Source organism: Siphateles boraxobius, unplaced genomic scaffold (genome assembly GCF_051911475.1).
Source record: "Siphateles boraxobius isolate OS27281-9 unplaced genomic scaffold, OSU_SipBor_1 125, whole genome shotgun sequence".
NCBI lineage: Eukaryota > Metazoa > Chordata > Actinopteri > Cypriniformes > Leuciscidae > Siphateles > Siphateles boraxobius.
This window is the reverse complement of record NW_027508728.1, coordinates 319,858-339,177: the sequence shown is the minus strand read 5'-3', so window position 1 is coordinate 339,177 and position 19,320 is coordinate 319,858. Positions and strand designations below refer to the sequence as shown.

The following is a 19,320-nucleotide window of genomic DNA, read 5'->3' as shown; positions in this document are numbered from 1 at the left end:
AGAGAGTAGAACAGCTGGCAGTGGGACGTTTTTGGACAGGCAAACAAAGAACCTAAGTGACTCCGAAATGTCTTCAGATCAGCTGGACCACCTGGGGATGGAGTCGCCACTCCCCCGGAAGCACAGGCTGCTGTGAGAGCTCAGCGGCACATGACTGAGCTCTCCCAGAATGTGAATAGCACAAAGCGACCTCCAATGCTTCTGACTCCAGGGGAGAAAATGGCGGGCAAGTTGCGACATGTGGCGAGAGCATAGACCACATTGTTGGTTGATGTACTAAACGGTTGCAGTGTTGTCCATACGGACTAGTACGTCTTTGCCTTGTAGCGGCGGTTTGCAAGACTTTCTCCTAGCAACTCAAGGCAGTTGATGTGCAAAAGCATTTGCGGACCTGTCCAATCCCTAAAACTGCATGCCTGTTGAAGACAACAACATGCCTGGACACTTGCTCAAGGGGCACTCCTGCCCTCACTGGAATCCTCAGGTAAACCATGGGATGCCCTGAAGTAACCCTCTCTGGTTTTTGGCCGGAAGGTATAGATCGTGGCATAGGCATAGGAAAATTCCACATTTAATGTACTGGAGCCTAGACCGCAACACCGAGATGGTCATGTTCCCGCATTGAGAACATGCGTGCTTGATGCCCAGACACATGAGGCAACGATCGAGACCATCAGCCGGCGCCAGGAAACAACCCTCTGACATCTTTAAAAAGACGCAGTCTCACACCCGTGCAAGCTCTTTTAGGGAAATCCGTTCTCTTTTGGTGCTGAAGCACACAGGGGAGATGTCCGTGGCAACACAGACAGGGATGTAGTGCAGCCTGTCATGTGCACTTACACTCAGGACATGCGGCACACGCGAAGGGGTTTCTGCAGCCTGTCGTGTGCACTCAAAAAGCTGTGAAAAGCTGTTTGTGCTCTGAAGAGCGCGATCCCACTTCAAGCGCCGTCACGCCAACACCAGCCAAAGAAAAGCATCATTCCGTCGAGCTCGTCTAGAAACACTTGCTTGTAGAGAGAGAGAGACAGGCACACTGCTCGGCGCCGAAGCGGAAAAAAAAAGAATGCTGCTCATTATATACCCGCGCTGCGAGGTGCAACTGTTGCAAATATCGCATGCCAATGTGCATTGGCTCGTTTAGTTACACTCAAAGTAGATTGGCCTCTCTAGCGAGATTCCTATTCATTGGTCACAGACGTGATGTCGAGAGTGTAAAGGGAACTAATGTTCATATAACATACAACAGGGTTTCCTATCATTTAAGTCAGGTTGCACAAAATAGAACATTTAATTTCAATTTGTTACAATTACGAAGTTAATGGAATTTGAAAGTTGCATCGAAGTCAAAATGTGCGATGAGCTCATAAAACAAATGTTGATATGTTCATCATAAGACAAAAGAGATTATATCAAACTTACTAAGTGATTTGAATTTGCAGGATAAATCGAGTAACTAACAGTTACACCTCAGTAAAAATTGCAGGTTGAATTCAGTTGTATTCAGTAATCCTATACAATTGCTTTCACCTCAACAAAAGCAGTAAATGTAGATGTTAGTACATGAACTACATTTTCTAAGTTGAACAAGCATACTATTGTTTTCAGTGTACTTGTTTTAGATGCAATCTGCTGTATCAGGGGTGGCAGACCCTAAAGTCATCATATGTTTAGTCTCGACTGTGTTTATAGTCAAACAACAGCTTCTACACCAGGATACAAACATACAAGGTGCGATTTGGAGCGGTTTTGATTTCCCCCCTTCTGGTCTTAATCTTTCATCCCTGCTTCTGGTCAGACGGGAAGCATTTCCCATTTCTGACAGTAGAAGCTGATGCGAGTTCTCCTGCCGGCATATTAAAATATGCATTACAGATTCTTACAAGTGGAACGGTAAGTAATTGGATTAATATTATGTTATAATTTTAGGTCTAATGGTCAAGGTTTAACAAGCTACTGCAGTCCTGGAGATGAGACGAGATTATCTATAGTTTGCCTACCACCTCTCTTTCACGAGACCAAAACTGATCTTCATTTTATCTTGTGTAACAGATTTCAGCAGCCTAGTAGAACGTGCGTGACTCTATGACTCATCCTGTACTGAGATGGAATGAATATAATGCAAATAATTCAAAATGTTTGACAGCTTGTCTTAATAATAATGTAAAATGTGTAAATAGTCAAGTTTATGTTTACACGTGTTATTTAATTCTTTTGAAACAATTCTTTTCAGTATTTTTACTTTTTTATATGAATTACACTGTATTTCTAAATTGTCTAAATTTCTACATAAAAATTTTACTGATGACACACTCTTTCAAATATTTTTTTAACAAATCTAACCGTCCAAACATATAAGCAAAATCGGTATGACTTTATTTTAAGGTGATGTAGTTGCATGTTACTACAGTACGTACTTACTATAGTAATAACAGTAAATTATGCATAAATACAAGAAACTTACCCTAATCCAAACCCTAACTGTAACTAACTAACTAACTCAGTACTAATTTAAGTAAGTACAATGTAACTACGTCACCTTAAAATAAAGGGTTACACTTTATTTTAAGGTGTCTGTGTTACAGTTTAATTATGCATTTAAGTACTGAGCAATATTAATTAACTACATATACTGTAGATTATAGAGTTAGAGTAAGGACTGGGGTTTGGTTGAGGGTTAGTTGCATGTAACTAAGCATAATTTATAGTTATTACTACAGTAAATACATGTAACAAGTGCACCTGTAAAATAAAGTGTTACTGAATAAAGTGTAACCGCAAAATCCTTCCCTGTTAAAACTAGTTTGTCTTGTTTAAATGTGCCTAAGCCTTACACAACATGTTTCCAGTTCTAACCAAACTTTAAACACTGAAAGTTGAGTATTTCTGAACATCAGTGCTGTCCAATAAGAGTGACAGGAGTGGCATTTCTGGTCAGTATATGGTCAGATTTAAATATGTCTGTGATGTTTAAAATCGAATGTCTAGACCAGACACACAGCAACGCTTGGATTTTTTTCTCTGAAATTCTTCTCTTGAAATTACAAAGGTCACTGAGTTGCTCATTTCTTAAATACATTATGAATCAAAGATCAGTATCTGATGTAATGATTGTTAAGCGATCCCTTGGTCAGCAACTGGACTTTAAACAGCCAAACGCCTTGCCAAAGTGTACCATAAACATTATATACCAGATCTGTGTGTTTGGGAGGGGTGACAAGCATGTGCAAAACTCAATGATAAAAGAAAGAGGACATTGCAAACAGCAGAGAAACTTGATGGTTAAAAAATGAGGGATTATGATGACATCACTTCTTTTCTGGGAACATGGGGTCCGTTCCAGCTGACTGTTTTCTTTGCATTAGCTATTAGTATCCTTCCCAATGGTTTTGTGGGCCTCTACATCGTTTTTGTGGGTGATACGCCATCTCACGAGTGTCTGATCCCTGAGGAATACAACATCAGTGACGTGTGGAGAGAAGCTGCAATCCCAACGGAGATGCAAGATGGTGTTTTAAAGCGCAGTTCCTGCTCCAGATACAATATGGAAACACTGAGACACTTTTCCATGCTTAACTACACCCCAAATGTGGAAGTCAATGTCAGTGAGATAGAGATAGAGTCCTGTCTGAATGGCTGGAACTACAGTAAAGTGATTTACGAGTCTACGATAGTGACAGAGGTGAGTTGCTGTACTGTTGATGTACGGTCTAATGTCCAGCTGACCAAACTGTTCTTGAGATTAATCTGGATGATCCTTTGAAGATCCCTTTAAGTAACTGCCACCTCTGACTTGTTTCTGTTTCTGTTTAACATAAGTATATCCAGCATCCCTGAGATCTTCCATAAGATGGATGGCAGGATATATAAATCCATCTCCATAAACCTCTTACAAAGATGCAATTCCACAAAGATCCTCTATGATTATACATGATGTCAGCTTAACTGAATCTTTCAAATCAACAGCATTTTTAAGTACTATAATGTGTTCATTGGGAAGGAGATAGTACTTAATATCTTCAACTTCATTAAATATTACACAAACCAGAGTTTATCTAAAGGTTATCTAGGTCCAGCATATTAGGAATACTTTTAGCTGTGTTGTTATGTATAATGAGTAGGCAAACACTCTGTCTAAGGCAGACGTGCCCAAACTGTTTACAACAAAGTAAAAGTTGTATTATATCTAACGTCTATATTAAATTTAAAGTGGTTAGCCTTGATTCCACTGATTTATGATTTCATCATTTAAAAAAATTAGGCAATCTGCTTACCTAATCCAGTTTTATTTTCAAAGTTTTAACAATGAAACTTTTTTGCTGTTTTAATGTTTTAGTTACTTGTTAAACATCAACTGGCATTTTGGAAATATTAAATTAAGAAAGTAATTAAATTTAGTTAAGAAACTAAATTAACATTTAAATTAATCCAAAAATAAATAATTATTTATAATATGCAAATATGCAAAGTAGATTTGTATTTCATGCAACAGAATATTTTACTGATTAAAATATAAATTAAGTCTATTATTAATAATTGAATAACAACCATCTTTAAGCACAATTATTAAATAAACAACTAAATGATGTCTTTTACATGGCTCCCTATAATGTGATTCTGATTGCATTGAAAAAAGATATAAGAGAACTTCAGTTCAGTATTATTATTACTGTAATATTGTTGCATTCTCCAGGGTTTATTTTGTTTCTGATTGCAGATATTCTCTAACATAACACATAATAAACAAAAGGCAAGTTACAGCGCTGTGTATATTCTCCAAATGTTCCCGCATGCATAATAGGCCTATATCGCAACTGCATGAGGACAAAAAATAAAATGTACTTTGTTAAAAACTGACACAAACATTTATGAATAATCTCACATGCTCCGCGTTTGTGGCAGCGCACATATAATCGGAAACGAACTCAAATACACGATTATTACATGAAAAACGATTATGTAATGTAGTACATTACATGTAATGTAATTCCCTAATGCACTTTCATTTCAGATAGATCATTTTTTCACCCCTAAGCGGTCCTACTTCAGACATGCTTCTCATTTTAGGTTTTGTTTTCACTCTCGTTCTCAGTCAGATGTGGCACACGTGTTAAACAGCCCGTACGGGTTGCATTAGAGCGCTCTCTTGACTGATTGATAGAAATTAAACTTCTGTAAGTTCACAGAAATGAAAACAGTTAAGCTCTTATGTCATCTAGAATTATTCAGTATTTTGAAGTGCTCACGGTAACTGCCACGGTTTGGGTTTTGTTTCTTGTTCCTGGTTCTTGTCATGTGATTCCCTGATAGTCATGTGATCCTGCCATGTGTCTTGTCATTTGTTAATCGTCTGATCATTGTTCACAGATGTTCCTTGTCTAGTCGTTGTGTATTTAAGCCCTCATTTTTTGCCCTGTGTCTTTGTCTAGTATTGAATGTTTGTCCAGGTTCTTGTTCTGAGTTTCATGCCTTGCCATGCCCTTGTTTTATGTTTGATTCAACGCTAACTCACGACCAATTCATACAAATTTGTACGAGTGATTAAAAAGTGGCTAATTCATATGAATTTGTACGACCTCACTCGTACGAATTTGTACGATTTGTCTGAACCCACGTGATGGGTAGGTTTAGGGGCGGGGTCAGGGGTAGGTCATTCATACAAATTCATACGAATTGGGCAACTCGTAAAATATGTACGATTTAGCAAAAATCTTACTAATTCGTACGAGTGAGGTCGTATGAATTGGTACGAATTAGCCACCTCGTAAAATTCGTACGAATTGCCGTGAGATCGGGCTGGTTTGATTATGTTTTGTAGTAAAGTTGCATTTGGGTTCTCTACGAGAGCTTGCCTCCAGTGGATTAATTCGTAACAGTAACAATATTGTGCATAGTAATTGCCACGATAAACAGTATTACCGAATAAACGGCACACGTCTACTTCAATGGCAGTTTTTTTTTTTGTTTAGTTACTTTTCTGTATTTGTGTTTTTCAGTGGGACCTGATTTGTGAGAATGAGTACAAAGGCCCACTGACCTCATCTATATACTTCTTTGGTGTGTTGGTGGGGACCTTTCTTTCAGGACAGATGTCTGACAGGTTAACGCACACAATCCAAGAGTTAGCTCTCGAATCTACACACAAAATACACTAATAGTTAATAGAGCAGAGAGCTAAGCTAAACCTCTGACATTCAATATGTGGAATTCAAATATGACTGTAAAATGCTCAATTATGCTATATGTGATATGTGCAGGTACGGCAGAAGACCTGTACTTTTTGGCATGATGGCTATGCAGACAGTGACCATCATAATCCAGATGTTTTCTCCAAACTGGGAAATCTTCACTGCCATCTACTTCTTTGTGGGATTTAGTGGTTTTTCTAATTATGTTGTAGCATATGTCCTAGGTAAAACCATGAATTACAATCATTTGCACAATTTCAAAAGTCATCTGTGTCTCCTCTCATCTGATAAAAACACATTCCTCTTGATGAACAGGTTGTGAGATCCTGAGTCCAGCGAGTCGGGTGGTGTTCGGTTCTCTGGGTATCTTCATGGGATCTGGGATTGGTCAGATGTTCTTTCCATTAGCAGCTTATTTCATCCGCAGCTGGCGATGGCTGGTGCTCACGAACGCCCTCACTGGACTCCTGTATTTACCGCTGTGGTGGTGAGTGTGAAGACAGACTAAAGTGGCTTTCACACCGGATAGTTCTGGTATCTGGCCACTAGGATGGTTCCCTGAGAACTAATGATTCCCATAGGAACGTTTTCCTGGTTGCATTCGCACCGCCAGTAGAAACTCTGAAGTGACGTAAGACATGTAGCAAAACCCAAGCCAGACAATGGTGAAGTGTACTGATCTTTCCAGAAGCCTTTATTTATGATCAGCCGTCAGCTTTGTTTTGAAACACAAATCTATTTTTTCCTTTCTTACACCTTTTCTTCATTGAACACCGTAAGAGCTACACGACAGATAAATAACATAAAATTAGCTCTTACAAACAAACATTAGGTCACATTAGCCGTACGAATAACCATTTATAAAAACCTTTCTGTGACGTTACCTCAGTCAATATTAACAATGCTAAAAAGCTTATGTTAGCATGACTTCAAATGGCACAGGCGAAAATAATACATTTATACACATATTCACAGTTGAATAGATTAACCCACGTATTACTGCACATAAACATTAAACAAATCAAACACACAATACCTTGTTCCCGTTCCAGCTAGGTGCTTAATTTTCCTTTTTAATACGATTTCAGAACGAAATGTGATTTTCATCCTTACTTCCATGTAGTGCGTCTCACAAACTAGTCCCCTCTTTTAGATGCGAAATTAACGTTCCACTAGGAGGCGCCAAAATAAAGGACTCATAATATTAACAGAGGAAACTAATAGAATAAAGAATAATTTACCATCTTTACACTTTCTTTAGAGTTAGTTACAAGACACACTTGTTGTTGGGACTTTTATTTGATGGCACTGAGAACGACTGAGCTCACAGTGTTCTCCGTGTTCATTAGTTTACGATCTGTCTAACAGTCCTGTCTCATACGGTATTAGATAGAACTGTGATACATAGAAAGTAGACAGTAATAAAGTAATTAGCGTATGCTGTGTGGTTTATCTCCAGTGTTTCTGAGCAGAAATACATAATCATGTTTCTCTTGCTACCCTCAAAGTTGCGCTGGATGTTCTCCTCAGTGTAACTTAAAAAGTAATGAGAGAACAACAAAAAACAAACCTTTCTGAAACGTCGTTTAACAGCCGTTCTTGAGCAGGTTCTGCTCGATCATCTTCACTATCGTTTCCCCGGGTCCGATTGGTTTTATTGACGCCATTGTTTATAATACACCAAAGCACAAACTACCAGTAAAGGTAAGGGGCGTGACGTTTCCGGAAAACTTGCACTAGACAGTTAGCGAATCACAACACACTGGGCCAGCTAACCAATCTGAGCCCATTGCGTATTTCTGAGGGACTGGCTTCACAGAACCCGGAAACCATCAGACCGTTTTTACAAGGAGGAACAGAGCAGTGTAGAATAAAGGTAAAATATATGAAAAATAATGCAATTTTTTTAAAAACGAAGCATGAACACATGTTACAGTGCACCCCACAAACACAATCAAGCCTTCGAAAAAATGTGTTTTACCACCACTTTAATAATTTAAAATGTAAAATATTAACATTATTTAATTACTATTTATAGTAATGGCTTAAAGTACAGTGGCTGACAAAAAACTGACAAACTTATATCTCTTGAAGTAACATTTAAAGCTGAATAAACTGACTGAAGTTAACTAGTAATAAAGTGTTTGTGATGCACCAGGTTTATTCCGGAGTCTCCCCGATGGCTTCTCTCTCAGGGAAGAATAGCCGAGGCCGAGGCCATCCTGAGACTCGCGGCTCACAAGAACAAGCTCTCCGCTCCTGAAGTCCTCTTCACTTCATCTGAGGTTATGAACTGTAGACAAACACACCTTAAATAAACTCACACCTGCTCCAGTTTCATTTATGCTTTTCATGTTTCCTTAGATTGAGGAGGCAGCAAAGATGAGGGAGAAAAAACACAATATTCTGGATATTCTAAGGAACTCTAATGCTGTTTTAACCATCATGATTTGTTCACTTCTGTGGTATGCAGAAATATTGGTTTTAATTTCTACTTGGTCAAAATCATTAACTATATTACTTTCAAGTTTCTCATCTAACTCAGCTGATCCGTCCGACGCTCTACGACCTGAACTGTCAAGTCAAGTCACCTTTATTTATATAGCGCTTTTACAATACAAATTGTTTCAAAGCAGCTTTACAGAGATAACAGGAAAGTAAAGTTGTAATAGTATTGTTAAATTCAAAATTAAATGATAAATGTCCCCAACTAAGCAAGCCAAAAGACAATGGCGAATGAAGGCGAAAAAAAGGCGACAGGCCTCGTCCACACGAACATGCTTTCGTTTGAAAACGCATCTTTTTCTCTCCGTTTTGTCTTCGGTTCACACTGAGATTGAGTTTTTATTAATGAAAACGAAGCTTTTTGAAAACGCTCTCCAAAGTGGATACATTTGAAAACTGTGTTTTAGTTTGACTGTGAAAACTGCGGTATTTAAAAACGATGACGTAAGTTTAGTCATGTGACGCATATCGAACCAATAGATATTCATGTTTATACCGGTATTGTGTCTGTTATGTGCTGTTCACTTTCACACAGTTGCTATAATATGTGACTTCACACACTCTTCACACACACAGTCCTGCACAGATGACCTGAAACTCACTCGCATCTGCTGTCCTGCAGTGAAACATGAGAGCAGTTTTAGTGTTTTACACCAAACATATAATGGTGAGTGACAGCGACCGGGACCATCAGTGAATGATACGATATTTTTGCTGAAGAATTGCACGATGACTTTATTTATTTTTCCGTCTGTATCATCTCAGTGAGGATTTATGCATGCGCAGTAAAGGTGAATTTAGCGTTTTCAGGCGTTTTCCAAAAGTTTCTCATCCGCACTGAAACGCCTGAAAACACTAGTGTGGAACGGTTTTAAACGTATCCAGATTAATGTAGGAGTGAGAGACCAGAGGAGGGCTGATATAAACAAGTGCTGCTTTTCTCCTTCAGGATGGTCATCACAATGTCTTACTACGCTCTCATTCTGAACACCACAAACCTTCATGGAAACCCGTACCTGAATTTCTTCCTGTCTGCAGTGGTGGAGGTCCCAGCGTTCATCATAGCCATGCTTCTGCTCAGATTCTGCGGGAGGAGATTCTGTCAGTCTTCCACTCTTCTAATGGGTGGAGCAATGATCTTCATCATACAGCTCATTCCTACAGGTAACACATGATCCCGTCCTGCATCTCACATCCACTTGTGTGGAAGTTACAAAACGTTTGTTAAGTCTCTGGAAACGTATCCTCTGGACAGCAACAGACAAACATAAAAATGACGATGAAGGTGCATTGGCTGTAGTTTAACTTTTCCTCTTACTTGACAAATGACAGAATTGCCTGATAAAAATGGTTTATAAGCGCTTTATTTAGTACACAGATTCTAGGTTTTAACAGCAGTCACTTCTGTTCTGCGATGAAGGGACGTTCTAGTACATGATCTACAATGATTTCATTTATATAAACAAGATTGTTTTTGTGCACAAATCTTAATTTCTGTCTATAATTTCTTTTTGTCTATAGACATTTAAAAATTTTCAGGAAATTTTCAGCTTCCTTAAGAATAGCTTGACATCAAAAAATTCTTTTAATATTTTTTTTAAAAACTGGACTAACGTTTGAACGTCTGCTTTTGTAGCTGACTGCAATTCTTTTTTTGATTATTTTTACATTGTGTGAAAACAAGTATGTATAACAAATTTTGTAAAAAATCGTCAAAAAGATGGCCGTATAATAATCAACCTTATGATTTCACTAATAACTCCGCAACCATATGTAACAGACATACAGAGATATGGACATTCAGAAGTTTCATGAATTTCTGATGCTCAGAGTGCTAAAAGTCTAATCTTTACCCAACAGTTTTATGACTGAATAACATAATAAATAAATGCAGATAAATTAATATCTCTGTTTTGCCTTGCATTGCAAACTATTATATTAAACCCTTCTGTATCTGTAGAGATTGCAAGATTGTTGACTCTGCAGTGAAAACAACAATGTTATATGGGGAAAGATACATGGCATTTATATCACCTGATCCACTGATACAGCGCTGGATGATCCTCTCATGTTGTTTACACCGAACTCTGACCCGGCCATCTGAATGTCCCAGCAGAAGTTCACACTCATCGTTTTTTCAGGCTTATATTGGTCAGTTTTGGTGAGCCCGTGAATCGTAGCCTCAGTTTGCGGTGTGGCTTGGGTTCTTCAGGGTTGGTTCATGTTGTGTGTTCAGAGAGACCTCGGGTGTAACGAGTGCTTATTTGAGTTACTTTTGCCTTTCTATCAGCTGGAACCAATCTAGCCATTCTCCTCTGACTTCAACGAGGCTTTTTCGCTGACTGGACATTTCTTCTTTTTCCAGATCATTCTCTGTAAACCCTAGAGATGGTTGTGTGTGAAACTCCCAGTAGATCAGCAGTTTCTGAAACACTCAGACCAGCCTGTCTGACACCAATAACCGTGCCACGTTCAAAGTCACTTAAACTACCTTTCTTCCACATTCTGAAGCTCCGTTTGAACTTCAGCAGATTGTCTTGATCATGTCTGCATGTCTATATAAAGAGAATGTGCAACCCCAAATCAGAAAAAGTTGGGACATTTTGTAAAATGCATTAAAATCAAGAATATGTGCTTTGTTAATTCTATTTAAACTTTTTTTAACTGACAAAAGTACAAAGAAAAGTTTTCCAATGTTTTCACTGACCAACATAATTGTATTTTGTAAATATGAACAAATTTTGATTTTGATGGCTGCAACACACCCCAAAAAAGTTGGGACAGAGACCAAATAAAAGTGAAAAGATTATCAAATTAGATTATCCAACTCTTTTGATACAGTCCACAATGAGCAGGTGAATTTATAATAGTTGAGGGTATCATGTTTGGGTGTAAAAGTGATTCTCAGTCTTTTTAAGCAAAGATGGGTCATGGCTCATCACTTTGTGCCAAATATCATGAGAGTATTGTCAACAATTTAAACAATCACATTTCTCAATGCAAGATTGCAAAGAATTTATGTCTTTTATCATCTTCCATACATAATATTGTCACAAGATTCAGGGAATCCAGAGAAATCTCAGTCCGTGTTGGGTAAGGCAGGAGACCTCTGTTGAATGTGCGTGACCTTCGAGCCCTCAGATGGCATTGCACAAGATACCATCATGCTAATCTGTAAAATACAGACACATGTGCTCAGGAGTAATTTAGAAAACCGTTTTCACTGAACACAGTCTGACTCTGCATTAAGAAATGCCACTTGAATCTCTGTTACGCAAGGAGAAAGCTTTACATCAGTTCTATGTGGAGATATCGGCGAGTTCTCTGGGCCTGAGCTCATCTCAGACGGTCTAGAGGACAGTGGGAATGTGTGCTGTGGTCAGATGAATCCATGTTTCAGCTTGTTTTGGGGAGAAAATGGACACCGAGTTCTCAGTCCCAAAGACGAAATGGACCAACCAGACTTTCACCAGCGACAGGTGCAAAAGCAAACATCTGTGCTGGTATTGAGGTGCATCACTGCAAACGGTACGGGTAACTTACATTATTGTGAAGGTACCATTGACATGGAGGCATATATTTGGATTGTACAGAGACATAAACTGCCATCAAGATGAGATCTTTCCTGGGAAGCAAGACAAAGCCAGGCCTCATTCTGCACATGCTAAAACTGAGTGGTTTCTAGACACTCTGCACCACAGAAGGGATGTTCCTCCTGTTTACTGCAGTCCAGATATGATCTTATGGAACATGTATGACCCATCATGAAAAAGAAAATCAGGCAACGATGACCACAGACTGTTGAGCGGCTGTCTCGTATCAGACAAGATTGGGCAAATATTCCACTAGCAAAACTCCAACAATTAGTATCCTCAACTCCCAAATGATTAAAAAGTGTAATTAAAAGGAAAGGTGAAGTGACACAGTGGTAAACATGTCTCTGTCCCAACTTTTTTGGGGTGTGTTGCAGCCATCAAAGTCAAAATTTGTTCATATTTACTAAATACAATTATGTTGGTCAGTGAAAACATTGGAAAACTTTTCTTTGTACGTTTGTCAGTTAAAAAAAGTTTAAATAGAATTAACAAATCACAGATTCTTGATTTTAATGCATTTTACAAAATGTCCCAACTTTTTCTGATTTGGGGTTGTATATATTTGTCATTGCAGACCTAATGGAGTTGGCAACCTTACTGGAGATGCTGGGAAAACTTGGTATTACCGCTGCGTTCTGTGTAGTTTATGCCGTGACTTCAGAACTGTTCCCTACTGTGGTGAGAAACATGGCCATGGGAACATGCTCCATGACGGCTCGCATAGGGAGCATCGTTTCTCCCTTCATCATATACTTGGGTACAGCCAGAGTTTTTATGTTTTGTCTATTATTTTCTATAGGATTTTCTATAGGATTTAATCTGCTCAAAGAAAATTAAGGGAACACTTAATAACACCAAGTCAATTAAACTTCAGGATATCAATCTGTCCAGTTAGGAAGCATAAGTGATTGTAAACCAGTTTCACTTACTTGGTGCAAATGAAAGTGCACTTATAAATCGGACTGGCTGACTCTTAAGACTCTGGGGTCTCGTGTTTGCCATTGCCCCAAAAACACCATGTCAGGTTAACTGGACTAGGAAGTGTGTCGTAACTGGCTCTAATAATAAAACCTAACCTGGCTTGGGGAATTCTCCAAAGGCCGCTCCAACTGACTGACCTTGGCTGGATGTCGGCCCACTTTCGTCCTCTGGCCTTGTTGACCTAGGCCAACAAATTTCTCAAGAAGTCTTTCCTCTTCCAATCTTGTCACTTCTGTAAACTCTAGGCTTTTCTGCTCCTAGTTGCTTTTGAACAGAATTTACGTGACTCACCCCAGCCAAGACCCTGTCTTCCCTGCTGGGTTTTTCCAATGGTGCTTCAGTTCTCATTCATTGAGATCCAATGTGTGATTTTAGTGTTTCCTTAATTTTTTGAGCAGTGTATATGTACATAAGTCATCACTTGTATAAATTATTCCCTTTTTTCCCCTGTTTAGGTAACTACTATAGATACATTCCTTATATTATCATTGGAAGCCTGGCAGTGTTTGCTGGGTTAATTACTTTACTGTTACCAGAAACTAAAGGAAAAGTTCTTCCTGAGACCATTGCTCAGATGCAGCGAATAAAAGGGTGAGTGCATTATTCATTCTCCCATCTTCATAATCGATGCAGTCTTTAAAATTATGAAAAATGATATATTCTAAATTCAGTTCTGAATTTGGGGTTTTTAAATAGAATGCATGTGCTTAAAGTCTGATTATTATCAGAAATACTGTTAGTTAAAATATAACATTTCTTTGCTTTTATCTCACAGGCTGAGGAGTTCTGAAAAACAGGCTTCAATGATGAAGACAGTAGTCTTAAAAGAAGTGAAATTATAACAACCGAAGAGTAACAAATAATAAAATGTTGTCCCATCAATCAAACGACTTACCTTAACCCTAAATCCTTAATCATGAAGTATGCTGTTGAGTTGAATTCATGACATCCATTTGCTTGACTTGCGTTGAGTTGCCATTGTTGCCTTGGCTGGATCAGTTGTGGACATTTAAAGGGGTCCTATTATTCCCTTTTACGAAGTTTTGATTTTGCTTTTGGGGTGTACAAGAATGTTTCATGCTTGATTGTTGATCATGCTTGATTGTTCTGTAATGTGCCCAAGTTATGGAACTCATTACCTTAATCTATTAGGAATGCTGCTTCTGTGGATTGTTTTAAGAAACTTCTTAAGACACATCTTTTTAGTCAAGCCTTTAATTTTATAACTCATTACTGTGTATTTTTTGATATTTGTATTTTTTCTCCTTGTTTGATTTATTTTGTTCTGTACATGCTGTAGCGCTTTGAGTTTGAGAAAGGCGCATTACAAATAAAATGTATCATTATTATTATTATTATAGAAACATTAATTTTCACATATTTTACATTATTACAAAACCTCTCTCCCCAGTCTGGCTCCAACAAGCCGATTTAGATGAAGCCCCTCCTTCCGAAATATGAAATGTGCTGTGATTGGTTAGCTGGTTCAGTGTTTTGTGATTGGCATCTTTTCGGGAAATGTCCCGCCCCTTTATAACTGTGAGATCTTCTCTAGCGAAAATATTGAGGATGTCAAGTTCAAATCAATTCAAGCCCGATTCAGACCCTGACAATGTTAATGAACAATTGGGCTGGACGGATTTCAAGCATGGACTTTGCAAGCACGGATTTCACAGACAGATACTATATATGATGGTGGAAGATTTCATGGTGGTGGTATTTCAGTATCAAAATCTATTAAGTCCAATTCCTCTGGACTCTGGACTTGGCCATCTTGACCGAGGGCTCGGGAATGGTGGCCATCTGGGGACGAGACTCGGGAACGATGGCCATGACGGGACAAGACTCTGGAATGGACTTGGAGATGGGCTTGGTTTCAGACCGGGATCCAATGCTTTCCAGACACCGGATCAAGGTTTCCCTCCAGCCCCGCCCTGTGGGGTTTGGGAGGTTGATAGGGTGGTGTAAAGTTGCCCGATCTGGAACAGGTCAAAAAAAAACTTTTTCAAAAGAAAAAAACTGGACATTTTAAAAGTTGGGAGAACATTAAAAAATAACGTTGAATGGGAACATTAGCAAAACATCCTTAGAACATCCTTTTATTAGGTGGTCTCCACTACAACACAACATAGCTGGATGTCATCTTTCTCCCTGGATGTCATTTGGGCGTAATGGGTGGAGCTAGAAGGTCAACCACACCTGAACCCCGCTCATAACCCCATCCCTTCACCCACCCATCCAGAGAGGTGGAGCTAGACGTCATGAGGCTTTGCAGTGAGCAGCACTTGGAAAAGCATCGCTTTACTGAGAAAAATGTGGTAAAACTATGCGCCATATGTAGTGACTCTGTGAGATGAGTTTGCATCCACCCATCTGTGTCTGAAAATCAGGACTTATGCTTCACTCTCCTCTGAAGGTTTTGTCGGGGAAGTGACACAGGATGGCTGAAAGGAGTATGGCATTGGGGAGACATTTCAGATAGTGACAATGATCAAGACATGGATTATCAGGAAGTAAGAGATAATAAAAGGAAAAAGAACAGCAGCGGGTGATGGGTCTATTTGGTAGAAAGAGAAATCAAAGTAATTGTTACTTTTGCTGAACAATCAGAACAACAAAAGCCTACAGTAAAACTATCAAAAGCAATTGAGAAAGAGATAGATAAAGTTGTATCCTGTCTCAGTAATGGAAAAATAATGATTAAAATGCAAGGACGAGAAGCAGAAGCAAAAGATTCTTAAAATGAAAACACTAGCAAGTCAAGTCAAGTCACCTTTATTTATATACTTTTTACAATACAGATTGTTTCAAAGCAGCTTTACAGAGATAACAGGAAAATAATGTTGTAATAATATTGGTAAATATAAAACTAAATGTCCCCAACTAAGCAAGCCAAAAGCCAATGGCGATAAAGGCGAGAAAGGCGAAAAAGGCGACAGAATTATGTGCAGAAATAGGCAATAAAACTGGAGGGATTATTTGAGGAGACATCAATGGAATTAAGGATGGTGACACAGTCATTTCTGCTGAAGATACCACTATATGCACAAAAACTTTCATAAACATTCGCTTTTCAACATGCACAGGGAAATTTGTCTGATCCACAGACAGCAGTGCAAAGTTGATTCTGAGCTAATCTGATCTTATATTTTATATTTTTTAAAATGTTGCAGACTTAAGTAGCAAATGAGTATCGCTGAAATTATTGAATATATTTTGAGAGAAAGGTCTTAATGATGTTCAGTTTTGTTCAAGGTAAATAAAGCAACAGTTTTTCAATAACAGAAGAATAAGTAAAAGTATGGTATTTGGGGTAAAAGACACAATTAACATGATAATAAACAGCTGCCTGTCTTTCCATTTGTTAACATGATATTGTTATTCAGATTGTAAATGTCATATATATAACCTTAGAGATAATCACCATATTTATAATGAATATAACAATAATAGGCCTATATTGTTTAATAATATCATATAATAAAGTATAATTTATTGACGCAACAGGCATGGCGGTCGCAGTCAAAGCTGGTTAGAGGCAGGCAAGATCTGAGGACTGTCATCATCTCTAAGACGGCTTCGACAAAGAAGAAGTCCTGACGCCGAGGCTATCAGACTTCTGAGGGTGGTCCCCTCCGGGGAGAGACGGGTGCCCGTATCTCCTCTGCACCCTCTGGGGGTCGGCTCTCTGAGGAGGGTCAAAGCGCTGCCAGTTCGGTTCTTCCCTGCCAGTTCGCTGCTTCAGGGCACCGAGGTGCCTGCACATCTCAACAGTCCTCCGAGGAGGGTCGTAGAACAGTCAGTTCGGTTGTTCCCTGCCGGTTAACTGCTTCAGGGCGCCGAGGTTTCTGCACATCTCAACAATCCTCCAAAGAGGGTCGTAGAACAGTCAGTTCGGTTGTTCCCTGCCGGTTCGCCGCTTCAGGGCGCCGAGGTGCCTGCACATCTCATCAATCCTCTGAAGAGGGTCGTAGAACAGTTAGTTCGGTTGTTGCCTGCCGGTTCGCCGTTACAGGGCACCGAAGTGGTTGTTCGACATCAGAGGCCAGTCTCGAGAGACAGGTTCCCTTATGAGATTTTCTGGCAGCGTGGAAACTACTGCCAAATATATCTCATTAGGTCCTGCATACAATAGAAAAGGGCGCAGTTTTCTAGGGGTCCTCCCTACGGTGGTGGACCCCGAGCAGGCTCTGCTTATGGAGCAGGAAGTACAGACTCTTCTACGAAAGGGGGCTATAGAAAGGGTTCCTCCTCCCAGCAGGGAGTCAGGAGTCAACCGTTACTTCATTGTTCCAAAGAAGGATAGGGGCCTGCGTCCTATTCTAGATCTGCACCAACTAAACCGCAGTGTTCAGAAACTCAAGTTCAAGATTCTTACACTCAAACAGATCGTGTCACAGATTCAGCCCGAGGACTGGTTTGTCACGATAGACTTGAAGGACGCTTACTTCCATGTATCCATCCATCTTCATCACTGGAAGTTCCTGAGGTTCGCTTTCGGGGGCGAAGCATACCAATATCGGGTTCTCCCGTTCTGCCCAGGTTTATCACCTCGCACTTTCACGAAATGCGTGGATGCAGCTCTGGCTCCATTGAGACCCCAGGGCATTCGCCTGTTGAATTACATTGATGATTGATTGATTTTAGCTGTCTTTAGCTGATTTTTAGATGTTGTTCTGTTCCACAGAGTATCAGAGGACCACTTTTCTAGGTGTGGTATGGGATTTCGACAACGATGCGGGCTCAGTTGTCACCTGCACGTATTACTTTGATTCTTTCAGCCGTAAATGGGGTAAAACTAGGCCAGTCACTCACTGTGAAACAGTTTCAGAGACTGTTGGGTCTCATGGCAGCTGCGTCCAATGTAATAACTTTTGGTCTCCTGTACATGAGGGCCTGCAGTGGTGGCTCAGGACCAAGGGGTTTTCTCCGAGGGGAAATCTGTTTCGCATGATCAAGGTCATGCGGCAATGCCTACTTAGTCATGTGGAACAAACCTTGGTTCCCTTTCAGTCGATAACGTCGGACGTAGTCGACGCGACTGAAATGGGATCACGCTAGGGAGCCTATCATCTTCGAGTACTATTGAACGAGCCAATGTAATTGGCGTGCGTGATTCGCATCACACACTCCGCCCCCGCGGCGCGGGTATACATACGGAAGTGGATGCACGCACTAGTTGCCTTTCGCTTCGGAGCCGATCGTTTGATGTCTCTGAGAGTGCTGTTGTCTACAACGAGCGAGTGTGTCGGTGTTCTTCAGGAAGACTCTCCCAGTGCTGGTGTTCTACAGCGCGAGTGCAGCGGTAATCGCGAGCTTTGAGCTCTCAACTGCTGTTTTAACAGCAACAAATTTCTAAATGTTTGTGTGTGTTGATGGCTGGTTAGAGGGCGGAAAAGTGAGTGCTTCACTGTTTCAGTTCTCTGTTCAGTGTTGCCGCGGTCATTTCCCTGTGTGCTCCGGCACTGGTGACGGTCCTATTTTCTGAAAGAGCAACACGGGTGCGTTTGCGTCTTTTTCAAGATGTCATTCCGCCCGTGCGTTTCTGGGTGCGGTCGTTCCCTGTCTCTCTCTGATGGTCACAACTGTTGTGTCACGTGTTTGGCTTACAGCACGCTGAGACAGCTTTTGTGGACAGCTCATGTTTTCACTGTGGGAACATGACTGTCGCAGTGTTGAGGGCGAGACTCGCCTTCGTTCGCGGAGAGCGAGTCCCCATTACCATGCCCCACCCTCGGGTGCTGTGTGGGATGGGTGACCGGAGGATAGTGTTGGATGTCCCGCCCGGTAACCATTCCCTGTGGGCTCCTCACTCCTCCCTTCCACTGCAACCACTGGAGCCTCCTGTGTTTCCTGCTGGTCCATCTGTAATGGGTGGGCCAGCGGTTTCACTCGGGGCTCCCCTGGAGGACAGGACGCCGATTGCAGCATCAGAGGGTGAGCTGACTTCTGGAGATGATGACTCGGCTGCATTGTCTCCCTCCGGGAGTTCAATGTTGCCCGAGCCGGATCCAGAATTATCAGCTATGCTGAAACGGGCCGCCGAGGCT

The 19,320-nt window shown here is 40.3% G+C and overlaps 1 protein-coding gene across 1 annotated transcript; it reads left to right on the top strand.

The window, feature by feature from the left end:
• The first annotated feature begins 2,986 nt into the window (after positions 1-2,986).
• On the top strand, positions 2,987-14,622 carry slc22a4 (solute carrier family 22 member 4). The gene is made up of 10 exons (XM_077224582.1): positions 2,987-3,682; positions 5,997-6,100; positions 6,258-6,412; positions 6,504-6,675; positions 8,347-8,473; positions 8,553-8,653; positions 9,643-9,857; positions 12,864-13,046; positions 13,726-13,861; positions 14,046-14,622. The coding sequence occupies exons 1-10, from the start codon at positions 3,290-3,292 to the stop codon at positions 14,110-14,112; spliced, it is 1,653 nt and encodes a 550-aa protein (XP_077080697.1). The 5' UTR covers positions 2,987-3,289; the 3' UTR covers positions 14,113-14,622.
• Positions 14,623-19,320: the final 4,698 nt, after the last annotated feature.